The following is a 23,673-nucleotide window of genomic DNA, read 5'->3' as shown; positions in this document are numbered from 1 at the left end:
TTTAGGTTAAATTTCTGAAGCATTTTCTCTTTACCCAGAAGCTGTGATTTCACTTTTAAAGAAGGAAGGAGGAAAAAAGAAATGTTACAACAGGATGCAAAGCTGTTCTTTTTCTGAATAGTTACTTCAACAAAGATCAATAGTGTATTTTTTTAAATGTTATACTAGTATTTCAAGTCTGCAGGGGGCACTGATGCACTGTACATCTACAGTACTGCAGAGCAAGAATCAGACAGGATATGATTAAACAGTCCTGTAGGCTACAGGTACAGAAAAAACACATAAACAATTTATAGTCAATTTAGGTTTTAAGAAATTATGTAATTGTAAAATATCCATATGAATTTTGGAGGAGAATTAATGTTTCTTTTACTGGTAAATATATTTGTTTTTCAGCTGCAATCAAGTAATTTTAAGCATAAGACTGTTTTCTTCACTTTATAACCAAGGACCTAATTACAGCCTTAAACAACAACAACAACAACAAAATATGCATTCCCTGTAGAAAATAAAATTTTGCTTTACAGCTCCCTGGAGAAGCCCATTTATTGACTGCTGATAATATTTTTGTGTATTGATCAGCCAATACAGTTACTATTTGATTCAAAGACTCATTTAGGCAAGAACGTATTACAGTAAGAAATAATTATGTGTTTTAATAAATAATTAAGCATTTTATCAGGTTATTTAATTTCTCTATTTTAGGATCTAATCATCTAAGATGTAGAGATTTCCTGATAAGAATGTATTGCAAGTTATCAGTCAGCAACACACAGTAGACATGCATCAGTTTTGTCTCTTATTTATCTCAGATCTTCATATTGCCTCCAGTTACAAATGTACTTAGCCCAATAAGTTATGGCTGTTTAGAGAATTCTTTCTAGAAAGACATGCAATCTAACTTTAACACAGGAACACATGAAGTAGCCACCACTTCAATTGGTAGTTTGTACCAATTATAATCATCATTACTGTTACAGTATTTTGGCTTATTATAAATGCAGATATGGTTACAGCTTTCAGCCATTGGAAATAACATGCGTGCTTCTGCTAAGATAAAGAAACCTCTTCTCTGTTCAATTTCTCCTCATTAAACATATGTCCTATCTTCATATACACTATAACCACCTCAGTCCTATTTTAGGAAAAAAACAGAGTGACTGAATAACAAAGTCTCTTTCTGTACACCTTTTGTAAAAAATACCCCCAATTTCTTTGAGGACTTTTAAATTATACTTTTCATCTTTTGTACTTTTTAGGTATTGCTCCAGTGCACACCTGTACACAATGAAATACAGCGCAACCAGTATCACAATCAATAGTGTACACAGAAATGAAATTGTCTTCCTACTTGCTTGTTCAGACACACAGAAATTGTATTTATCATTTTGCTCCAGAAACTATTCAGGACATTGTTCTTCCTCTGGGGTTTAGCTTGTTGAAAGCTGACCTTCTAATATGAAATTTTGCACAGAATTAATTTCAAAAACATTACTACATATATCCTTTTTTCAGGCTTTCCTTAATAATTAAACCTGAAACATTAGAGCAATTTTAGAGGAACTTTATTTTATTGCCAATACCTCTTATGAAGTCAAGGCTTATTAGTATAACAAATTTTGATTTATAGGTTCACAATATATATCTCCACAATGGATATCTTTTGGCTATCAATAATATAAGAGACTTACTTAAAAAAACAAACAAACAAACAAACAAAAAACCAAACCCACCCAGTATTAAAGTTGGATTCTTCAATAATTTTAGCTCTGAAATAGTTTTTATTAAAACTGCTCTGCCAAAATGAAGCTCAAACTATCTTACTGATTGTAAAAATGATCAAGACTTTTTTTTAAGAATTTACTATTATTTATATATATATAATCTTGTTGATTATTCCAGTTTTAGCTTTGTTAAATGAGATTTTTACAAACCCGCAAATATTTTATAAGTTGTGAAGTCCTGTGGTCTTCACTGACACGGTGAAAGATACAGAATGAATGCCAACAGAGTTGCTGGACAGAATAAACTGAACTTCCAAGCTTCCCTCTTGACATTCTGGCTGTTAGCAGTTGAAGGCAATTCTTACCACTTCTGTGTTCAAAAGTGAATCTCAAATATGACAAAAGTCAAAGTATTATACTGATTCAAGCTTCCATTAGGCAAATTATTCCTTTCAGTATTACTCATTCTTACTTATTCTAATAAGCTTCTCTTCATAATACAGTCTGGTTATAATAATACAAGCAACTGCATCTCCACTGAAAGGCACTCCCTGCACATAACACGGAAACCTGCTCCAAGGAAGGTTTAATTATTTGTTAGCATATGACAAAAGGTTTTTTTTTTCTATTTCTAGGTTTCTGTAATTGGAATGACATGAAATGCTAGCACTAAAGCTAAGCGTCACTTCAGTCCAATAAGGAAAGCATGCAATATAATTTCTTTTATTATTCAATTGGTTTTAGACAATTCCTCCTGTTTTATAGTTTGCTTTTTCTGAACCACTGCTCATAACAAATTTAAGACTAGATATTTAGGGAAATATTCCTAAAGCAGAATTCCGCCAAGCCATCCATGCACCCATCTGCAGGCTTTAGATGGGCAGAACAAAACGGAGATGATTTTTTACTATTCTAAGACAGTAGAAGAAGAAGGTTGTAATATTCATATACCTGTCTGGCTAGAAGCACAAGTCATTATTTCAGGAAGCTACTGAACCATAGCACTTGATGTCTTGTGTCACTAAGATAATTTTTCTTAAGAATTAAGATAAGGTTTCCAAAGAGCATTACAATGGCTATGACATATGATGTTATTAATGTTGTAAAAAATACATATAGTGAAGTTTTAAGAACATTGAAGAAGGGCTTTAAATTTAGTTTTTATTTTGTGAATCTGCTCCAGTTTTGTAGGCAAGTTGGGATGTTCTCAACCCAATCTTTTTTTTTTTTAATTCTAACAAATCCCTTCTATTTTCATATTTATGATATTACTTGGTTTTTAGGGGAAGCTATGCTGAAACCTGAAATAAAAGACATTACATTCATTCATGAAAATGAGTCTTTTACATAAATCTTAAGAATTTATTTTCTTGATACATACTTTTTGATGGCTTTACATTTCGAAAAAAATATAAATCATGTTCAAGCACAGTTCTTGTTTGGATGACAGAGTTCCTAGGAAAGTATAAATACTGAAAGCAATTTGGCATAACCTAGAGCAACCCAAAATGTTGTGGCAATCTATAGTATTCCTGGGACTGCGATCTTTGATGTAAAGCAAAAAAGGAGTCCTTCACATTTGCTGGAGCTAAAAATACGCAACAGATATCTTGTATCTCTCCACTCATCTGATTACCATATAATCCAAAGGTAAGAAAGGCTGAAAGACTGCAAAAAGGCTTTAAAGTTATTTTGGCAGCCTTCTAATTCTGATCACTCTTAACACTGAAGAAGCTCGAAGTACAGAGAATTCACTGTGTTGTCAGCTAGACTGTAATGCCGCCCATAATTTCTGAGCCATCATGCTGGTCCACTGAGCAATGTCATACCTTAACTCTCTTATCTCCTTCCTATATGAGAACTTGTGATGATATACTGAACAGGCACCTGATGGGCCATCTCTCTCATTTCCACATTTTAAGAATGTGCTGTGGATGGATACAGTGACTTCTTATACTAATCATAGATGTTTATGGGCTTTGAATCTACCAAGGTAAAGAGGTCAAAGCAGACTTCTTTTGTTGTTGTAACAGAAGCCTTTAATAAATATTTCTCTTTCCTAAAGTATTTATTTAACAAATTCAGTTCTATTCTGTGAATGTTCTGATTAAAGATTAGAATTTTACTGATGTATAAAGGGGTCAATTCATATGCAAGGGTTAAGTATTTTGGGTAAGAGAAGCTTTATAAATTTCATTAATAAATTTACTAATCATATAGAGCAGGAATCACCAGTAATTGGAGATGTTCAATATTATATAACTGCACTAAAATATATATAAAGTTGGGAAACGAGCACAAACTAGCATTTCCCCAGCACTGGAGCTTTTCTTTAACATGGGAAACAAATATGTTATAAAATAATGAAGTACATATGAACAGTAGTAGGAAGACAAGTTCATTAAAAATCCTATGAATTCTATTCATAAGAAAATTTCCTTTCAGTGCTACTTGTGTCAGAGTGTTTTCCAAAATATTTAACTGAGATGTTTATCTTCAGTAACGCACTACCTTAGACTTATGTATTGGCATGCATACACTGATATATATACTTGCAAAAGGCTCCTTGATGAAAAAAGAAGAAAAAAAAATGCATGATATCCCTTTAAGGCTTATTAGCTTCCATGCAGGGACCTGGCAATTTCAGAAGAAAACAAGATCTCATTACAATTGCTCATTACGAACACAGACAGTGACTGCCACTGAATTCTGTTGACAGAACTAAGAAACAATCCCCTGTTGGTATAATGCACACACCTAAAGTTACAGCAGGGTAGGTAAGGTCAAGATAAACATCATCAAAATCTGTTATTAATCTTATAGAAATAGAGAGCTGCCCCAACGAAGATTGGTGTTAGTTTTGCAGTATGCTGATAAAAGGCAACCTTTTCCAGGAACAGGGAGGGAAATGTAGTATTTACAAATAACCATTATCTCACCTGCATATATTTGACACATGCATTTGGTTAATATCCATCACAATTTACAGTGATTTTGAGGATTTATGAGAGTATGAAAGATTAGATCAGTTACTTCTTTCTTGTTGTTTTTCTTTTCAACATTGAAGTCTGTGTCACTGAACTACCATTATCTGAACAGGAAGGCCAAGGAAGGAAGGAAGGAAGGAAGGAGGGAAGAAAAGGCAACAGAAAAAATACACAGAATTCATGTACACATATGGAGCAGAAAGGAAATTGCACAAGACAACAAAACTCATAAATGAAAAGAAAACATGCGAAGAAATGTTGTAAGAGATAAGGGAAATCAAAAAGAGCAAATCAATCAAAGAGAATGAAAGGCTATACAAGCAACTCAGGCAGTGGGAAAGGAAGAAGGGGAAATTAGAAACACAGAAAGGGTTATTAGACAGCCAAAGCAATGGATGAGAGAGAAATAAGTAAAAAGATAAGTGTAGAAAGAAGACAAAATGCTTGTTATCATTCTACTAAAATTGCACAGAATTTTTGTTAACATATCATGCATCATATGTGATGAAAACAAATGGATAATATTTCTTCAGTTCCGTAAGTCAGAAACATTTAGTCCAATTTCTATGTTAACCATGGAATACACAGAAAACCTGTTAAATAATTAAAATTGAGTGGTGTCAGTTCTGTTTGTCATTTTCTTCTGCAGTGTGCAGGAGCACTTTTTTTTTTCTGTTTCAGAATTAAGCACATAACTCCAAATTGCTAATGAAAAAATATTAACATGACTACTTATGCTGATATGTAAGAAGAGAAAGTCTTAATATTTTCTCTTTCACATAAAACAGAAGCTCAGTAATTCTTATAGGATCTTGCATACTAAGATGTAAGTAGACAGAAGAGCTTAAATTTGGAACTCGGTGATTTCCCTTTCAGGCTTGAGCCAGCTTGTACATTTGATTCAATATGTTTTTCAGCTCAGCCGCATTCATATGACAGAACCCTTTGACCTTACTTGAGTCTTGTATGGATTCTTACAATGAAGTCTAACAGACAGTGTGTACCACCATAGGCAATTTTCCTTTTCTAGGTGTGGAATGGTAACTGACTTTCATGACCAGCTGAAAAATAACTTTTCAGCAGACCCAACTTTTCTTTTTTCAAAGTACGCAGTTAATTTCAAAGACAGAAATCAAACACTTCAGATGCCTGGTGTCAGATGCTCTGAGTTGTGATGTTTTATAATACTCTGAAGAAGCAGGAAGTTCCATAAAGGAAGAGACATGTTGAGAAATTGCACAGGAGACTGAACTTCACAAAGGTGTTTGTGGTCTGTTAGGATGTTTGTAAAAAGACCACAGAAAACTACAGAATGGAAAGGGGAATACTCACACGAAAGGAAAGGGATTTAGAGCTTGTTGAGAAGTCGGTAAGTGAGCGGAAAGTGGAACTGAGGGCTTACTGAAATTGTATTGCCCAGCTCCTGACAAAATTGCCATGCATTAGGAAACCTACCAGTCCTCTCGATTTAATGGAACTTGGGTAATGCACATTCAAGAGCTTTTTCCCTAAATGCAAATAGCAATCAGTCTTTGCTGAAATGAAGCTCAGTTTCAGCCTGGAAAAAACATCTTAAGATAAATTAACAGCAGAATAAAATCTTTAAAATATTAACCAAAAATCTGTTTGATGGGCAGTAATGAAGAACTGAGCTTAATATCTCCTATCTGTGAGTGCAAATCAGCCTTGTACATTTGCATTCATCAGTAAAACTCCTCTTAGGAAAACAGCAAACAGCATTTTTCCGTTTCCTAGTTAAGAATGTTTTCAAAAAGGAACAAATCATGGCTTGGATTGGTATAAATATATGCATATTCATATGTATATGTGTATATTTTATGTATGTGTGTGTGTGTGTTTGGAACCTTTGAATTTACTACATACTCTTACAGGAATATATAGCAGTCCTAACTCCCATAGACTAAACCAAAAGTGAGCTGCAGCAGATACTAGCTTTTAATACTGGGATCCAAAGCTTCGTTTGTATCTGTCATCTACCTGAACCCTACCTGAAAGTGATACACATTCATCCTGCAAATCTATTCCAGTAACATTTTCTGAAACACTTACGGGAGCTTTATGTTGCATTGACACTTCACGAGTATCTTACTTGCTTCAGAAGAAGGAAAAAAAAAAAAAAATCATTTTTCTAACAGATCTCATCAGAAATCCATTATTTCCAATTGTCTCTCCTACTACTGTTGGCCATTATATAATCTCTTTCAAAATTGCCTATATGTTCACAGCTCTGAGACAGCAATAGTTTAGACAGAATCTTAAAATAAACTGACAAGATTTACATAAATACATAGCTTAGTGTAACTGCAAAAACCTACCTATTGGAGGCTGACCTTCACTAATTGATATGGTTCTCTTATAAACTTTCCTGAAAGCAATAGCTTCATAGCTCAGAGGACTTTTATGGCTGCAAATCTCCTCTCACAGAGTCAAGCTTAAATTCATTCTCCTGCCCATACCATTATGGGTTTCCTATTCCACTTTGGTTACATCTTGTGGCAGAAAGCTCTAATGAGCCTTCAGTGCAGTACATCCCTCATAGCTGTTCTCTCCTCCCCGTGGTATTATGTGTTATTGCATATCTATGAACTCCAGGCTTAAACAGTGATGCATGGGATTAGCAGAAGGATTTGGGCTTTACTTTACAGACTAGCTGAGTTAAAGCCTCATACTTGAAAGAGTGCATCTGAGCATGCAGACATCCTACATCTTTCAGAAGGATCGGGATTATTGTGAGTTTTAAGGTCTTTGATGTTATCTGATTGCCTGATGCTACATTCATCAATTATCCTCTTGAATTTAAGCGAAGTTTAGCACCTGCTTCCAAAACACCATGAAAGGCAACTTCTGTGTTGCTCCCATCTCCCATTTAGTTCTACCAAATAATTCTTCCTGCTTTGCAGTGTATGCTATTTGCAGTACAAGATTCTGAAAGAACAAAGACCATACTTGTCCTACATATTTAATGTATGTTAAGCAGATAGTCAGATACGTATGACAGTGAAATTAATGTTATGGCTTCAATTTTTACATTTTGTAATTCTCAAAGATTTTTAAACAGTAACTTAAATGGCATTAATATCTGAGATAAGCAACATGAAGTATATACATATGAAAGGTACTGACTTGTCCTGAAGTAGTGATGACAATAGTTTTCGAAAGGTTAATTGTTTCGAAAATTTGGTTGTGACAGCTCTCTATATTCTTTGCACATATTAGCTCATTGTTAGGTATTTTAAAATTCAAATAGGTCCAGTTAAAAAAACGGCAGAACACATCTGAGTAAATTTCAAACCTATTAAAAATTCATAACCTTAAAATTTACTCACAAACCCATACTCTTTAAGAAGTTTCTGCATGTCTCCCTTTGGCTGACCTCCTACACCAAAATAATGAAGCAATCATCAATTGCTGAGAAACCAAGAAGTAAATCCCCCAGCAGGGTAAATGAATGCCACTAGAGTATGGCTAAATATGCAAAAGCAGGGGCATTCGAAAGAATTAGAAGCCTACAAACTGGTGATGATAGGTAGAAAGTCAATTAAAGACAAATTACAACAGCAAGAACAGAAATACATAGTGTTACTGAATGATAAACACAGAAAGGTTTTTAAAGAAAGAAATTGGATTGCTTTGAAAGCCACATTGTAGAGTACTCTTCTACTGACAGGCAGATCCAACTGCAGCAATATTGCATCAACAGAACCATATGAAGTCTGAAAATACAATATAAGTACACCAGGCTTTCTAATATTCACCAGCTACTCATATTTGCAACATATATAATCTATTACTGCTATATTTGAGGAACTTTCTTCCATCAATTTCTCCTTCCTTCTCAACACAAATGTCTTTTCCCAACAAGCCTGTCTTGAATAAAAAGAATGGCTGCTGGGATTCCTATATGCTTCCTGAGAAGCAGAATTTATATCTAAGGACTAATGATGGTCGGGATGCATGGTGATTATACCTAAAGTGAAAAGCAAATGATAATGTAAGCTGCCATGTGTGGGCAGATATGATATTTTTGTGTCATAAGGAAGAGAATGAGTAATGAGAATGCTTGCCATGCTTCCCTGTGGTCCACTCCTACGGGACAGCCATGCCACTGAGGGAAATTCAGTTTAATTTCACTTGTTTCCCAGCTTTTCACAGACAGAAATAGTTGTGATTTGGAGCAGGATGGAGCCAGCTCTGTGTTGACTGCATGGGGCTGAACACTGTTAGGCTCATCTGTAGCATTCTGAGATAAACAGGGGGGTAAAATGAGCATATTGTCCAGAATAGACAATTAAGAAGGCCCAGCATCCTTCCAGCATCCCTTTAAGTACAAGACTATTTTGACAGTTCATCTGTACAAACTTACCATGTTAATTCAATTACCTAATCTGTTACATATACACAGTGAGTATTTGCAAGAAACAGCCCTAGACTGTAATCACTAATTGAAATAAAGCAAAATTTAATGTCTGTATCATACTGTAAAAGACATATTTCTATGCTAATTGACTAAGTAGGGAAGGGAAGTATCAGAAGCAATACAAAATGCAATAATTTTAGAATATAATTCTATAGATTAGAATAGGTAATATAGCATTCTATATTAAAGAAATTAAAAAAGAAACAAACCCAGATTTTCTTATAAGGCATCTTCCTCCTGTCTATATCCCTCTATACATTATATACACAGACTGGAAAAAGCAAACTTCATTGGTCTTGTTTCTTGAAAGCTACTGGTTCTTAACTGAATGGTTATATAAACTACTCAATAGGAAAAAATGAAAAAAGAATGTCAAAAAGCCCGAGGATGCAGACACCTATCTCAGAGAAAGTATTCTTCTTGGCAAATGAAAGAAAGCACAGAAGATACTAAGAGTCCTGGTTTTGAAGTTATCTCTCTTTTATCTAGTAGTTAAAAAAAAAAAAAGAAAAAAAAGTACTTTAGTAACAGTACAAGGGGGAATGGCTTTAAACTGAAGGAGGGTAGGTTTCAATTAGATACTAGGAACCCCTCACCATGAGGGTGGTGAGACACTGGAACAGGTTTCCCAGACAAGTTGTGGCTGCCCCATCCCTGGCAGTGTTCAAGGCCAGGTTGGACAGGGCTTTGAGTGACCTGACCTAGTGGAAAGTGTCCCTGCCAGTGGCAGGGGGCTGGAGCTAGGTGATCTTTAAGGTCCCTTCCAACCCAAACCATTCTGTGATTCTATGATCTTGCTTAGGATTTGGGACACCAAAGCTCTAATACCTGTGCAAATCTAGAACAATTTCCTACCCTAACCAGAGAAGAAAACTGAGATGGTTTATGTTTGTTTTTTTTTCAATGATTATTTAATTTCTAATATATAAATAGTTCTTGAAGTGAAGATTATTTTCCCCCTAAGTTAACACCTGAATTAAATGCATGAAGCAGCTTCCTCACTTGCCTTCATCTCTATGAATTTCTGCTCTGCAAAGGTGCATAGTTCCACAGACAAGTGTATATTCTCCTGTTTTTGAGGAGACCACAGTTCTCACTAGGGAAAATCTCTGTGCAGAAATTCAGGAGAGGAGTAATTGCTTCCTTCTGGGCTGGGATTTGTCACAACAGAGGCCAGAGTTCTGTATATTGTGTAGGATTTACGCCCAGAATAGTTTGTTAAATGCACTCAGAGAACATCTTCCAAACAAAATGCGTTGGGGATCTCAAATGGTGTAAAGATTTATTTCTTAGTCAAGGTTGGACAAGGACATGACACTGAGCTGTTGTTCTAAATAAAAATCGAGGTGGCAGGTCTGTGCAGGTGTAACAAGCTGAACTTATGTTCCGAGTAAGTTTTACACGCAAAAGCTTAGACGTCTAGGACTTGAGTAAGGTGGTTTATTATATAATGGGTTTGATGTTTGCCATCCTTTTGTACCTTTGAGTGTGATGTGTGCAAATTCATGAAGGGACAAGTGGTAGAAGTGGAAGCAGAGTTCATATCTCATGGATTTTTCATTAATGATCTAGGCAGTTACCACTAGCTTTCTAACATACTGTTTAAATAAGCACATGAACATTAATTAAAATAGCTGTAAATATTAGAGGAAAAATTTAAAGCCATATGTAGAAAGGATTATATGAAATTCTCCAGGGATATTGGGCATATATGTCCTACAATTAAAATCATATTCTGTTTTGAAAGACTTCATGATCTACAAATGCAGCTCCCGTCTACTTTCTTTTGTTTTCCACTTTCCTGTATTTAAATCTTTTATAAAAAGAATAGAATCCTAATCTACACCATTGCCTCTGTTTAGCCTTTTATTTCCATCAGTAAATGACCAACAGCAATGTGAATATACAAAAAATAAAACCTAGTGGTTTTTTTATGTATTCAGAAACAATACTTTCTATCATTTTTCACAATCTCATATAGATAAGTGTAGCACCAAGTTATCAGTATTTGCTAAAAGATCAATAGAAATCCCAAAACCGTAAGTAGAAACATAGCCAGAACATCACCCCAGTTCCCACTCTTCTATTTTCTTGCAGATTATCTTGCTTAGTACAGCAAGATAATGTTTCAGCATTCAGTGGGTGAAAACACTCTAAATAAACTGTCAAGCTTAATGGAACTATTCTGCAAAAAGCATCTTCCGTAAAGAATATGTTTCAGAAGCATAAAAGAAAGAATAATATCTCTCCTATATATATATATATGTTTTTCTGAAATGGTTACATTTACAGTATTTATGGGTAAACTGTTGAAATTACCTAAAATAGTCATCTTATTTAAGGAAGAAAGCAAAATCAACGCAGTTTTTTCTGATTTGAAAAGGCTCAGAAGGTGGTTTACCTGCAATTGTCAACATTATTTCTTCCCACAGCACTAGAGAAGTTGAAAGGTCCCATATCATTAATTTCTATAACTTGTATACAGCCAGTGAAATTGTAGAGAGGTCCAGGTATCTACAAAGGAGAAAAAACACACAATTCTTTTGCCTGCTGTCATTGTGATCAGTGTAAAAAATAATTAATTTTTTTGCAAAAGTTTTGCAACATAATTTAAGTCCTGAAGACCCCTCCGACCTCCATTTTTAATTTAATGAAACCCTGTTAAAAAAAAAAAAAAAAGTGAAAAGAAGTTACAGCAAGATAAGCAGTACTGACTTACTTAAACTCATGGAGTTTTGGACATGCAGACAGCCCAACAGGTATAGTGAGACACCAGCCAAAAGCGGATTTAATTAGGTATTTATTTTTTATAGATGATCACAGGTCATGGAGAATGGTAAACAAGGAAGCTTTGAAAAGTCTACTTTTAAGTTTTCTGCTTTCCTGCTCAAAGGACGTCTAGTACCATTAATTGTGTTTCAAAAATGCCTAAAGAGCTACTAAAAAAGGCAATCATCATAGGGGCACTGAAAAAAAAACAGAGAATGCATTCTTATGCATATGTCACCATCTAAACAAATCACACTGATACAATATGTTGGTAGACATTATAATTATAACGTATAAACAAACCACTCAAAATAGTACAAGTACTGAGTCTTTATGGACTAGACTGCTGGATAAGTTCCTGGTCACACCAGATCATGTGTCCTTGTCTTTGGGGCCACATAAGACTCAATACTTTATATAATAAATTTCATGCCAAAATAATACGAAAATACTGCCAGAACTGTCCATGAAGATGAAAATCATTGAAACAGTTGAATGAGGTCTTGGGAGATTACTCAGGAAGAAAAGACAGCATCAGTGGAAGAAGGTATGACCTTAGGCACCTAAAAGGATGCTGGTCATAAGCCCATAGGAAGAGAAGCAAGTCTTGGCTTGGTCCTTAACACTGCAGTGTCAAGTTTAGATGCAAGCAGAAAAATAAAAGGTCTTGAGGAATAACTTGCTAAAAGCATAATGTCAAGCATTAAATACTTTTTAAAACATAATAGAAGCAGTAAGCCTGCCAGAAAGGCTGTAGGGCTAATAGACCATCAAAGACTAAAAGAGTGTTCAAAGAGATAAGGCTCTAGCAGGAAATGTAAATAAACTCATCAAATTAAAATTTAACATAGAGGAGCTTTGGGAGTTTCCCATGCCAGAACCTCTTTTTAGTAGGGATACATCAGAGATCCGTCTCAATTGAATTATTATTGTAAAAAAGTTTTAAAATTAATTACCAAAGTTAACAGTATCTATAAAGAGAAAGACCAAACAATATTTGCACAGAAGTCCTATGGGAAATTACTGTGGTCATCACTTAAAATGGCATGCAAACATCAGGAATAGTAGATGTGGATTTTTTGTTTTGTTTTGTTTCATTTTTTGTTTGTTTGTTGGGGTTTTTTTTTTTGGTTGCCTTTTTTTTTTTTTTTTTATGATTTGGGAAAAGGGGAGAAGACTAGGGAATGCAAAGGCACACCTCAAACTAGCATCAGTAAGTCCCAGTTCCATTCTAGACAAACCATTAAGAGCTGCTATAAAAAAAAAACAGAATTAACAGATACATAAATGAACATAACATAATGGGGAATAGCTGAGATCGTTTCTGAAAAGGAAAATTGTAACTCACAGGAGGAACACTGAATACGTAAAAAGGATGCCTTGGCACATAGCCTTTGATTTCCAAAAGGCTTTTAACAAGTTTCTATGCTAAAAGATTCTAAAGTAACTTGGTCACCCTGGGATAACAACTAAAGCCTTTGACATATTAAGAGAATGGGTAAAACAGAAGCATAAACATTGGTAATAAACAGTGAGCTTTCTCAGTATGGAGAGTCCCCAGAAATTCCCTCAGCAATCTGTATTAGCGTCCATGCTCTTCAGAATATTGACAAGTGGCTCTGTTTCCCATGTTACTCAGGATAGCAAAAAAAAAACCCAAAATTTTTGAGACGATGATTCCACAACATGCAAAAACTATAAGGTATGTGAGGATGGCGATACATATGAGAATTTCTGGACAGTGACTATACAGACTAGGAATCTTTACTCAGGGAAACCCATCATCAAGGAGAGTTAGAACAGAGTGGTGTGCAGATGAATAAAGTGTTTTCACAGTTTCTCACTATACAGGGTCAAAAGGACATGAAATTATATAAATACGTGTGAAGATCAAAGCAAGATAAAGGGTGTACTTTTCATACTCCTCAAAATTAAGCTGAGGAACTCCTCCATAGGATGTTGTGGACAGTACGAGTCTAAATGGGGTAAAAATTTGTTCGAATTAGTGGAAGACATTTTTCCAGAATAGTTTTCCTTATCTCTTTTCTCATCATTAAGCATCACAAAAAGAACGGTAGCCTCTAGCCTGTATATTCACCTTCTTCCTTACCAGCCAGTAAAGCACATTTCACATTGTGATGGCTCCGTGCTCTGCCCAGAGCCTTGAAGTAAAACCACCTTCCATTTTCTTTAAAGGCAAAAGAGATTCTGAGAGGCTGAAATGTTTTAAAACTATGTTTACTATAATACAAAATCCTAAATTAGAACATGGCAACCATTTAATAGATTTCTGATGTGCTGGGTGATAGATATATTTCCCACTTCCCTTGTCCACCTTTGCAGGGAGGACACTTTCCTTTTTAAAAAGCTCAGTGACTTCAGTGTAAAAAGCATTTGGCATTCTAGGTGCATACAGCTGCTTCTGGGTCACAAGGAAAATTTCCTTTTTTGCCATCACTTCTACAAGGTGGCTGAGAATCACTTCCAAGCTTTAAGAAAGAGCCCTGCTCCTCTCAGGACTGCCCCAGCCTCTTTTCTCCCAAAGGCTTTCTGCCTGAGGCAGCCAAAAGCTACTTCCAGCTCTCTTGGAAAAGGAGAAATCTCTCCCTCCCAGCAGAGAGATACGCTGCGCAAACACAACACAGCTGAAGCAAGGCACATTGCACTGTTCAGACACTCTGTAAGATAACACCTTGACATGCTATACAATAAATAAAATGAACGGGCCTTCCAGCCCATGGGAAGGATCAAAGAGTTCACTAACAGCTCGTTGTTTATTCCTTTAGCAGCAAAAGCTTAAGGGCAGTTAAGACTTGGAAACGCATTACTATGTTACTACAATGCAATACGTTACTGCAGTGCAACAATGTGGAAAGTTATGTAACTGTTTAATGTGGCATTTAAAGTCAGAAAAGTTCAAGTGCTGGAATGGGGAAGATCATATCTCTGTGTAGTAAACATGTTTTAGAGGATTGCACTCAGGCTTCCTGGAGCTTAGAAAGAAATAAAACCCTCGCTCAAAGACTGGATATGAATATGCCCCTTTTCAAAGATACACTTCAGATGTTGAGAGAACAATGCTACTTGATATACCATGAGAGCTGACTACTGATATTGATTACAGACAATAGAAGATAATCTCTCTTCCTTTTTTGACAGCCATTTTGGCAAAGAAATAAGTGTGATTGACTGCCAGGTCTTATACTCAGCAGTCGGCTTTTGCTGCCATTATCAAGACAAATGACACCAGAAAATCTTTTAAAATGTGTGTCCTACTAGGTTTCACATTACCTTTTTATAACAGAAACTTGTTATTCTTTTCTTTCTTTTTTTTTTTTTTCCTGCCTTTTGTGAATAGTAAATAAAATAATTTTCAAATTAACAGAATTCAGAATCTATTGCAAATTTAATATGAATACAGACAGAAAGTTAAAGATACTGAGTTGGAAATGACATGGGACCCACAATATTGCTTAAAAAATTGAAAAATTAAACATGTTTTAATATTGTTATAGCTCTGCTGCTTCTTCTCTCCCTCACCAACAATGAAGTTTTGCTAAATCCTAATTATGATTGTTCCAGTCACACCATGGGTGTTTTCCAAGAAAAGCCAAGCTCTGATACTTGGGATTGTAAAAACAAACAAACAAACAAATAAATAGAAAACAAAAGGAACTAATAAATGCAGAGGCCAGATACAACACAGTTTTAATATTTACCAGAGCTACTGTGCCTAGCTAAGTTCTTTCAAGAATCTGAATGTCAGGTGGTATACGAAAAATTCACTATGGCAACCTATGATCCATTTTGCACACTGAACAGCAAATTAATTGCTTGGTTTGGGAATAAAAAAAATTACCTCTGTATTTCCCCGAGCACTATTATCAGTGAATATTTTAACAACATGGTTTCCTTCCCCCAAACTAAACGTACTGATTGGGTTCCTAATAATTTCTCTTACACTGATATGTAACATTTTGAATGCAATGCATTCCTCTAAAGTAATATTAAACCACTTTGTTTTATAATTAGTGCCACCCATAAAAAACTCTGGTCAAACAATTACTTGCCTTTGAACTGCTATGCTGTCTATAAAAAACACCCAGTGTCTTCTTATATTTAGGAATAAGGACTATTTATTAAAAATCAAAAATAAACAGCTTTTATTTTACTGTTTTTGAGAATAGATACTCATTTGTGATTAACAGAGTATCAAAATGTAGACTTTACATGTAGCTGGATTTCCTTCCATTTCCAAAAATACATCAATATGCTGACAATCTGTAATACTTAAATTGCCTGAAAATGTCAGGGTCATAGCAACACCAGAAATTTAATTTAACACAATTCACTACTCAGAAACTATGCAGATATGTTTGACATATAGTTACCACGCTCTTTAAATGCCCTTTATGCCTGACAAAAATGAGTACAGATACTTACCTGGTAGGAAAAGTTCACACATATATGCCAAACCATTTATTAACATCTCTTACTCACTAGACCAAATTGAAGCTCCTGTTAGGTAGAATTAACCTAGAACTGAGTTTCCTGTGAAATGAGCTTGCTTGCTGTTATTTATCTCCAGATTCATAAATAATATAATGAGTTTTTGGCTTATGATCAGAGCATTTATAAGAAAAATCACAATTAATTCAAAAGAAAACAAAGCAGAGCACAATCCTTCCTCATTTGTCTCCAGCCAAGACAAATTTTATATATCTGAAAAATTCTTACTACAGATATTACAATGTACTAGGATACACATTTCAGTAATCTTTCATGTCTTCATTATTTGCAGAGAGTTCTTCAAATCAGGCTCCAAAATCAATCAAACATCTCACAGGAGTCAAAGAGATGAACTTCTTCAAATTACAGTATTTTAAACATAAACAAAATGGCCTGGTTACACATTTTCAAATGCTCTAGGAACATTTTTATTTATATTTACTAACAATATTTTGAACAGTTTGGAAATTAAGCAGAACTCAAAGATAAAAATCAATCATGAGATAACAGTTTCTCTATTACTGTTCTGGTTCTTGATAGGGGTTAGAATCATATGAAATTGCCATAATAAACTTTGAAATTAAGCAAGTTCTACTCTCAACTCTGTATTCTCTTCAGATTGTCCAAAAAAGCAACAAATTTGACTAACCATATTGGGTTTAATCTGGTTGAAACCTACTGCAGCTGGACTTCAGGATCTTAGCCACTAAAAAACAGATCAGAAAACCAAAATTAAACTTAAAAAAAAACCAAACCAAACCCAAAATTCCATGGGGGTGGTGGTGTTCTTTCCTACGTAAAGAATTCTGCCTTTAAGAAAAGTCATTTTACAACCCATGTTTCTCAGTTAAAATTAAATGCAGCACAAAATAAAACTGTATAGACTACCAAATAACACCAAGGCAAACAGAACATGTTTAATCCAACAGGACCTTATTCTGCTTTTGTATTCCATTTAATAAGCACTTAAACTTGCTTGCATTTGAGGGAACATTTCCCAGTCTCTTCAAGCAACCAAATTTTAAAGGGTTTGTTAAAAATGAAGTGGGATTGGTTGTGAAAGCAAAAGTAAAAAAACACTTAACATATGGGAGAAGGAATATTGTTTCAGCTTCTCTACTAGTACAGAAATGGGAAGCAAAAATGAGAAGGTATACTTGTAAAACTGCTTACATGCCACCATATATACAATAAAGTGGATGAAACACAAAAGAACTGAAACCTTTCCTACATACTGAGCAGTAGTAGTTATTATATGAAACACTAAACCTATGCAAAATATCAAAGTTCTATTTAATCAATATGTTAATATAATACGTTTTTACACTGAAACTGTGGTTTTGAGCTAAACATCAAAACAATCATTTTAATTCAGAATTAAACACAACTAAACTAACACAAATAAAAACCACAACTAAACACAACTAAAAAGGGGTTAAGAAGTAAGTTAAGATTCTTTTTTTTTCATGTAGCTGCTCTAACGACTTTTTTTTTAAATAAACTATTATTATTCTGAATCTGCACTGACATCTACCATGGATATTGAACCTTATCACAAGACTTTCATGAAACAAGAGTGGTAAAGCATCATAAAACAGGCAGCAGAGTGGGAAAAAAACCCATCCCCAAACTGCCTAGGGTGGAAGAGATTTACATTTGTGCTCCTCATTCCTCATTTGTTTTAACAACCTAAATCAGGGGCTGCAAAACTTGCAGCCCTGGTAGTTCTCCCATATGTGAAATCAGCAAGTCAGGAGTTCTTCCGTTCTCCTGTACTTTAGGGCAAGGAACTGAGGCTATCCTCTCATATTAAATTTGTAAAACACCTCCTGGGCTGCTGCGTTCTACAGTGGGAACCAGGCTGGTCATCTGCCTAGTCCCAGACTCTAATGGAGCCAGCTCACCATGTAGCAGATATTCACATTCCTCTTTCATAGTTTCTTTTTCTAAAGTGACTGGCAATGTAATATTTTAGGGTGTTTCACTGTCAATTTCCTATGATTCTGCCAGTTTATTCTGGCTGAAAATGGTTCATTAAGCCACAAAGGATTAATTAAAGTCAGTAAGTCTGAAAGATTCAAGGGTACTGAGAAATTCCATTGCCAATTTTATGAAAGTTTATCCCTGGCCAAGATCCTTATATCTCGCTCTTGCCTTGGAGTTAAGGAAATGCAGTGTTGCGTTTCAGAAGTGCTATGGAGAATCATTAAGTAAGGAAGGACTTCCCTGAGTTTTATAGCTATCAATATCTGGCTTTTTTGTCAACAATTTCAGTGTTTACACTTACAAGCATAATGCATGATTTACTTACCGTGTTTGCTATTCTTCATAAGCTCAACTATTGTAATTTATCTAACTCTCTCTTATTGATGTGGTACAATACCTTGCCCATGAACAAGGTGGAAAATATACTGACCTGAGACAACTAGAACAGGTTGAGTGAAATTTGGAAAATAGACTTGTACTTCTTAACTAGTACAGACCCTATCAACTGACTGTGGAAACCAACTCAGTCCCCTGCATGTCAGCTTTTCAGAGTGATGCTGAAGTCAGACATATTAAACACTCTGCTATTCTAATATAATACAGTATTACAGCACATCAGAGAAAAAATTTTGGAGCCTAACAGCATGAACCAGTTTCCAGTCAAGCCAGTAGTTCTGGCTCTTGTCCAATCAATAACCAATAGCTCAGACCTGCAAACATCTAACCCGCAAGATGTTTATATCAAGTATATATGTTTATGCAGTGATGCATTTGATGATCCTTAGGGTCAGTTTCAACTCAAGGCATTCTGTGATACATAAAACAGGATTCAGTGTGAAACACTTGTTATTGAATCATTAATGTTGAGTTACAAAAAAAGATTGAAGCAAGCAGTTGTACATCTGTCTGAACTAGAAGAGATAATGCTTTATCTAAAACAAACATCTACATGTCAAAGGAATTAATACTTAGACGATGGCCAGGCTAACTCTGGCATAAGGAGGAAACATTTATGTTTCAGGGAGAATGACTGTGTTTACCTGGAATATCTTGAGGACTTCAGAAAGAAAAAATGGATATAAAAGCTAAAATATTCCAGCAAAATAGGTTTGTTTTTTGTTTTTTGTTTTTTATGAATGTAAACTGAAGTATATGGTATTCAGAAGGGATTCATTTTGCCAGTTCTAAGAAAGTTGAAAGTTCTCAGGTAAAGAAGGGAGAGACAAGATGTCGTGGTTTAAACCATAGCCAGGCAGCTTGTTCACTCACTCCCAGTGAGTGGTACCGGGCTGACAGCAATCAAGGACCCCCCCCCCCCCCCCCGGCTCTCCCCTTTCCCAGATCCCAGAGGAACAGGGAGGATGATCAAAAGAGTGCAACTCCCACGGGTTGAGACAAGAACAGTCCAGCAACCAATGTACAACACAAATCACCACCGCTACCACCAACTACAATGATAAGAGAAAATAACAAAGAGAATACAATACCACCGGCCAAGAAACGAGTCCGACCCAGAAGCCTGTGTCCTTCTGGGTAACTCTCAGTTATCCCCCAACCCGGGGCATGACGTGCTGTGGTATGGAATACCTCTTTGGCTAGCCTGGGTCAGGCGCCCCCTCTCTGCTTCCTCCCGGCTTCCCCTCCTCCCTGGCAGAGCATGAGGCTCACAAAGTCCTTGGTCAGGGTAAACATCACTTAGCAACAACCAAAAAGATTGGTAGCACCAGCACTGTTCCCAGGCTGGAAGTCAAAACACAGCACTGCACCAGCTACCACGAAGGAGAAAAATGACTGCTACTGCTGAACCCAGAACACAAGAAAAAAAGTCTTCAGAAATTCTTGTGATTATGTACTTAGAGAATCCTAAATCTAACAGTGTAGTGTATTTAAGCTATCAGGACCAGGTGAGAACTTGTATTCCATAGTTTGCAGTGTTAGGAACATGGTAACAAGGAGAGCTGCCTGACACCTCACAAGTGGTTTAGAAGAGTTCATGCATTCCAAGGTCACCAAGATGTTAGTCACATGTATTTCTGTTATCAGAGGTGTACCTACAATAGACAATCATAAAAACATTAACCATGATGTGTGAAGAAGGTAAATATCCATGTAGCTCCAAAATGATTGAATTCTCTTATTATAGTAAGATAAGACGATTTTTTTTGTGTGTTCCAAACACAATAAACTCTACCAATGAGTAAAAATTTAAAACCTTTATCAATTTTTGATGAGACAGCTGACATGTTACTACTCACTGTTGTCTGCACTGTCTTTCAGATAGATGCTACTGCCCATGTGACAAATGTAACAGAATAGGAAAAAGTATTTATAATTCATGATATTAACATAGATTGAGATTAATGGCAGTTTAAATTGGCATGACTGAGAACTAGACCCATGACCTATTTCATCATCTCTCCTGAGGAAATAAAAACCTCTAGCAAAGGTGTGAGGCAAGCAGTTGGATTCAGTTACCTAATTATTTGGTTTAGCTTGAATTTCCAGTTTGAGAGTCACAGTCCTGAGACTCACGACAGTATGTGTTTCCCCAGAGCTGGGAACTTTCTCTGTACTGCCTACTCATTGCCAGAGGCAGATGGAGGCTTATGTGGAATACTTCCTTTTGTTCTAGCTCTCAATTCTATCTACTCCACCTTGACTTGTATACTATTCATATATTTGCCTAATCAGGAGATTCTCATAATTGTCCTGAATTTCATTTTCTTAGAGGCCTTGCCTACAGCATTTACAAATTTTATTTGGAGTTGATAGTGCCCGGGAAAGCCAGAGTAGACAAAAGGGTCAAATTCACAGGAATCTGTATTTTGCACTAGACAATTCAGATGAGAAAACTGGAAGTATGAAACAAGTTCTTCACTTAAAAAATATATGAAACAAGTACTAAAATAATTAAATATGCATGGCAGATTCTAAATAGATTCCTTACTTGTTCCCATGACTCAGGTCCTGGAGCTGATTTCCTTCCCCTCCCTCCCAAGAATTGCTTTAAACCTTAATGCTGCTCTACCCTTCTAAAGATGAAATCTTACCTCTTTTATTTTTACTCTCAACATACCTCAGGCTATTATTCAGGGGAAACACCACAGGGTCAGCCCTTTCCTTTTCTTGAGATTCCAGAGCATTTGTATTCTTTCTGCAGCACATTCCTTCCGGTTGAAAAAACTTTCAGCTGTCACATTTTTTTTAAGGCTATTAAAAGCCTTTATAATTATATATTAAAAAGTTGGTCATACAACATACATCTTACCAAACTAACAGCATTTAGTTTTCTATTCTGTCTCCACAGAGACTACAAGCGTCATTAATAACAGTATAGAGACCTGGTACTCAGTGGGCTCTGAACCCTCTCTTCCGCTATTCTGCAGGCATTGAGGCTTCTACTGCCACATCTGACTATGGGGAAAAAAAATAAAAATTTCCCTTCCACCACTAACTTTCTCCTAGAAACAGAAATGTTAGATGAGAGTAAAGAATCATCTTCACCAAGCACTTAACCTGTACCCTATATCTCAAGTAACAACCAATAAAAAGTGGTAGGGAAGAGAAAAATAACATATCATGTAGGCTGTGGTATCTCCTGGTTAACTTCAACCATGCTGTGGTTAAGTGAATCTCTTTTAACTAGATCATAGAATGATTAGGGTTGGAAAGGACCTTAAGATCATCTAATTCCAACCCCCCTGCCATGGGCAGCAATGCGTCACCCTAAACCATAGAGCCCAATGCTCCGTCCAACCTGGCCTTGGACACTGCCAGGGGTGGAGCATTCACAACTGTCCTGGGTTCAGCAGTAGCAGTCAATTTTTCTCCTTCTTAGTAGCTGGTGCAGTGCTGTGTTTTTGACTTTCAGCAAGGGAACAGTGCTAATAACACCGATGTTTTTAGTTATGGCTAAGTAATGTTTACTCTGACCAAGGATTTTCTGAGTCTCATGCTCTGCCAGGGAGAAGGGGAAGCTGGGAGGAAGCAGAGATAGGACACCTGATCCAAACTAGCCAAAGAGGTATTCCATAACACAGTACGTCATGCCCGGGGAGGTAACTGGGAGTTACCTGGAAGGACATTCTCTCTTTTCTCAGTCGGGCTCGTTTTGGCAAGTGGTATCATATTCTCTTCCCTTGTTATTTCCCTTATCCTTATTGTCATTGGTGGTAGCAGCAGTGGTTTGTGTTGTACCTTAGTTACTGTACTGTTCTTATCTCAACTCGTGGGACTTACATTCTTTCGATTCTCCTACCCATCCCTCTGGGATCGGCGGGGGGGGGGGGGGGGGGGGTAGAAACTGTGTGGCTGACTGGTTTAAAGAGCTCCTTGGCGCCCAATGTGGGGCACAAGGGGTTGAGATAATGACAGATCTGACCGGAGTGTTTCTAATCCTATTTCTGATAAGCATTCATTGTTTTAGATTAATAGCCACTCATCATAATGCTGATTTATTGGCTCTCAAAGTTATTTCTCTTGATCTCACAGTTTCAGTATATCATACCTTACTTACAGCTGGTATTTGCTGTTTTGGTGTTTTTCAAGTGTGGGGCTTGATCTAAGGTTCTTGTCTCACTGTATTTTATGGTAATGACTTGTAATACAATAGAATCATTGATCATGAAACTGATCTGGCTTATGTTCCCAGTGTGGTCACCACCTTTATACTTTGGGAGATATATAATAAAAGTGCTTAGCAATTACACATATATTTTCTTCTTCTTGGGTGCTCAACCTGTGAAGGAGACATCCTTTTACCCTCCCAGCCCCCTTTCCCGTCCCATCCCATCCCGTCCCCATCCCTGTCCCCCCCCCCCCCCATCCCCCCCGACTGTTTAAAGCATCATTTGAGAGTTTTGAAGTTTTTGAATGGCCTTTTAATGCTGTTGAGACCTGCCTGCTTATTGTGATGGGGATCACCATGTTGGCACACATACAGAGTGTGCTTTGCCCACGACCATTTCATCTGATTTCAAGAGTTAAGCAGAGTCAGGTTTGGGTCTTGTCTGGGGTTAGATGATGATATAGGAGGACCAAGAGATTTTCCCTGAGGCTGGACAGCCATGAGTGGCAGGGTGTGTGGGATAGTATGGGCAAGTATCTAGACCAGTGGGCCCCTCCAGTACTTTGGAATTTCACTACCGAACAACTGCAAAATCCAGAAGAATTAGTAAAACACTTAAATGAGGTGTGTTGTCATTCTGGCCATACCAGAGATGGACAAATCATGGCAACGTGCTGGGGCTTGGCCTATGCT

The 23,673-nt window shown here is 36.3% G+C and overlaps 1 protein-coding gene across 1 annotated transcript in view; it reads right to left on the bottom strand.

The window, feature by feature from the left end:
* Positions 1 to 23,673, bottom strand: part of EYS (eyes shut homolog) — a 286,523-nt gene that overhangs the window by 215,539 nt on the left and 47,311 nt on the right. Inside the window, exon 5 of the mRNA XM_062626098.1 lies at positions 11,551 to 11,663. Coding sequence (XP_062482082.1) covers positions 11,551 to 11,663 — 113 coding nt within the window. The remainder of the gene's footprint in view (positions 1 to 11,550; positions 11,664 to 23,673) is intronic.

This window comes from Pezoporus occidentalis, unplaced genomic scaffold (assembly GCF_034315485.1).
Source record: "Pezoporus occidentalis ecotype Australia unplaced genomic scaffold, CSIRO_AGI_Poc_V1 ctg29, whole genome shotgun sequence".
Lineage (NCBI taxonomy): Eukaryota > Metazoa > Chordata > Aves > Psittaciformes > Psittacidae > Pezoporus > Pezoporus occidentalis.
This window is presented reverse-complemented; position numbering and strand designations above follow the sequence as displayed.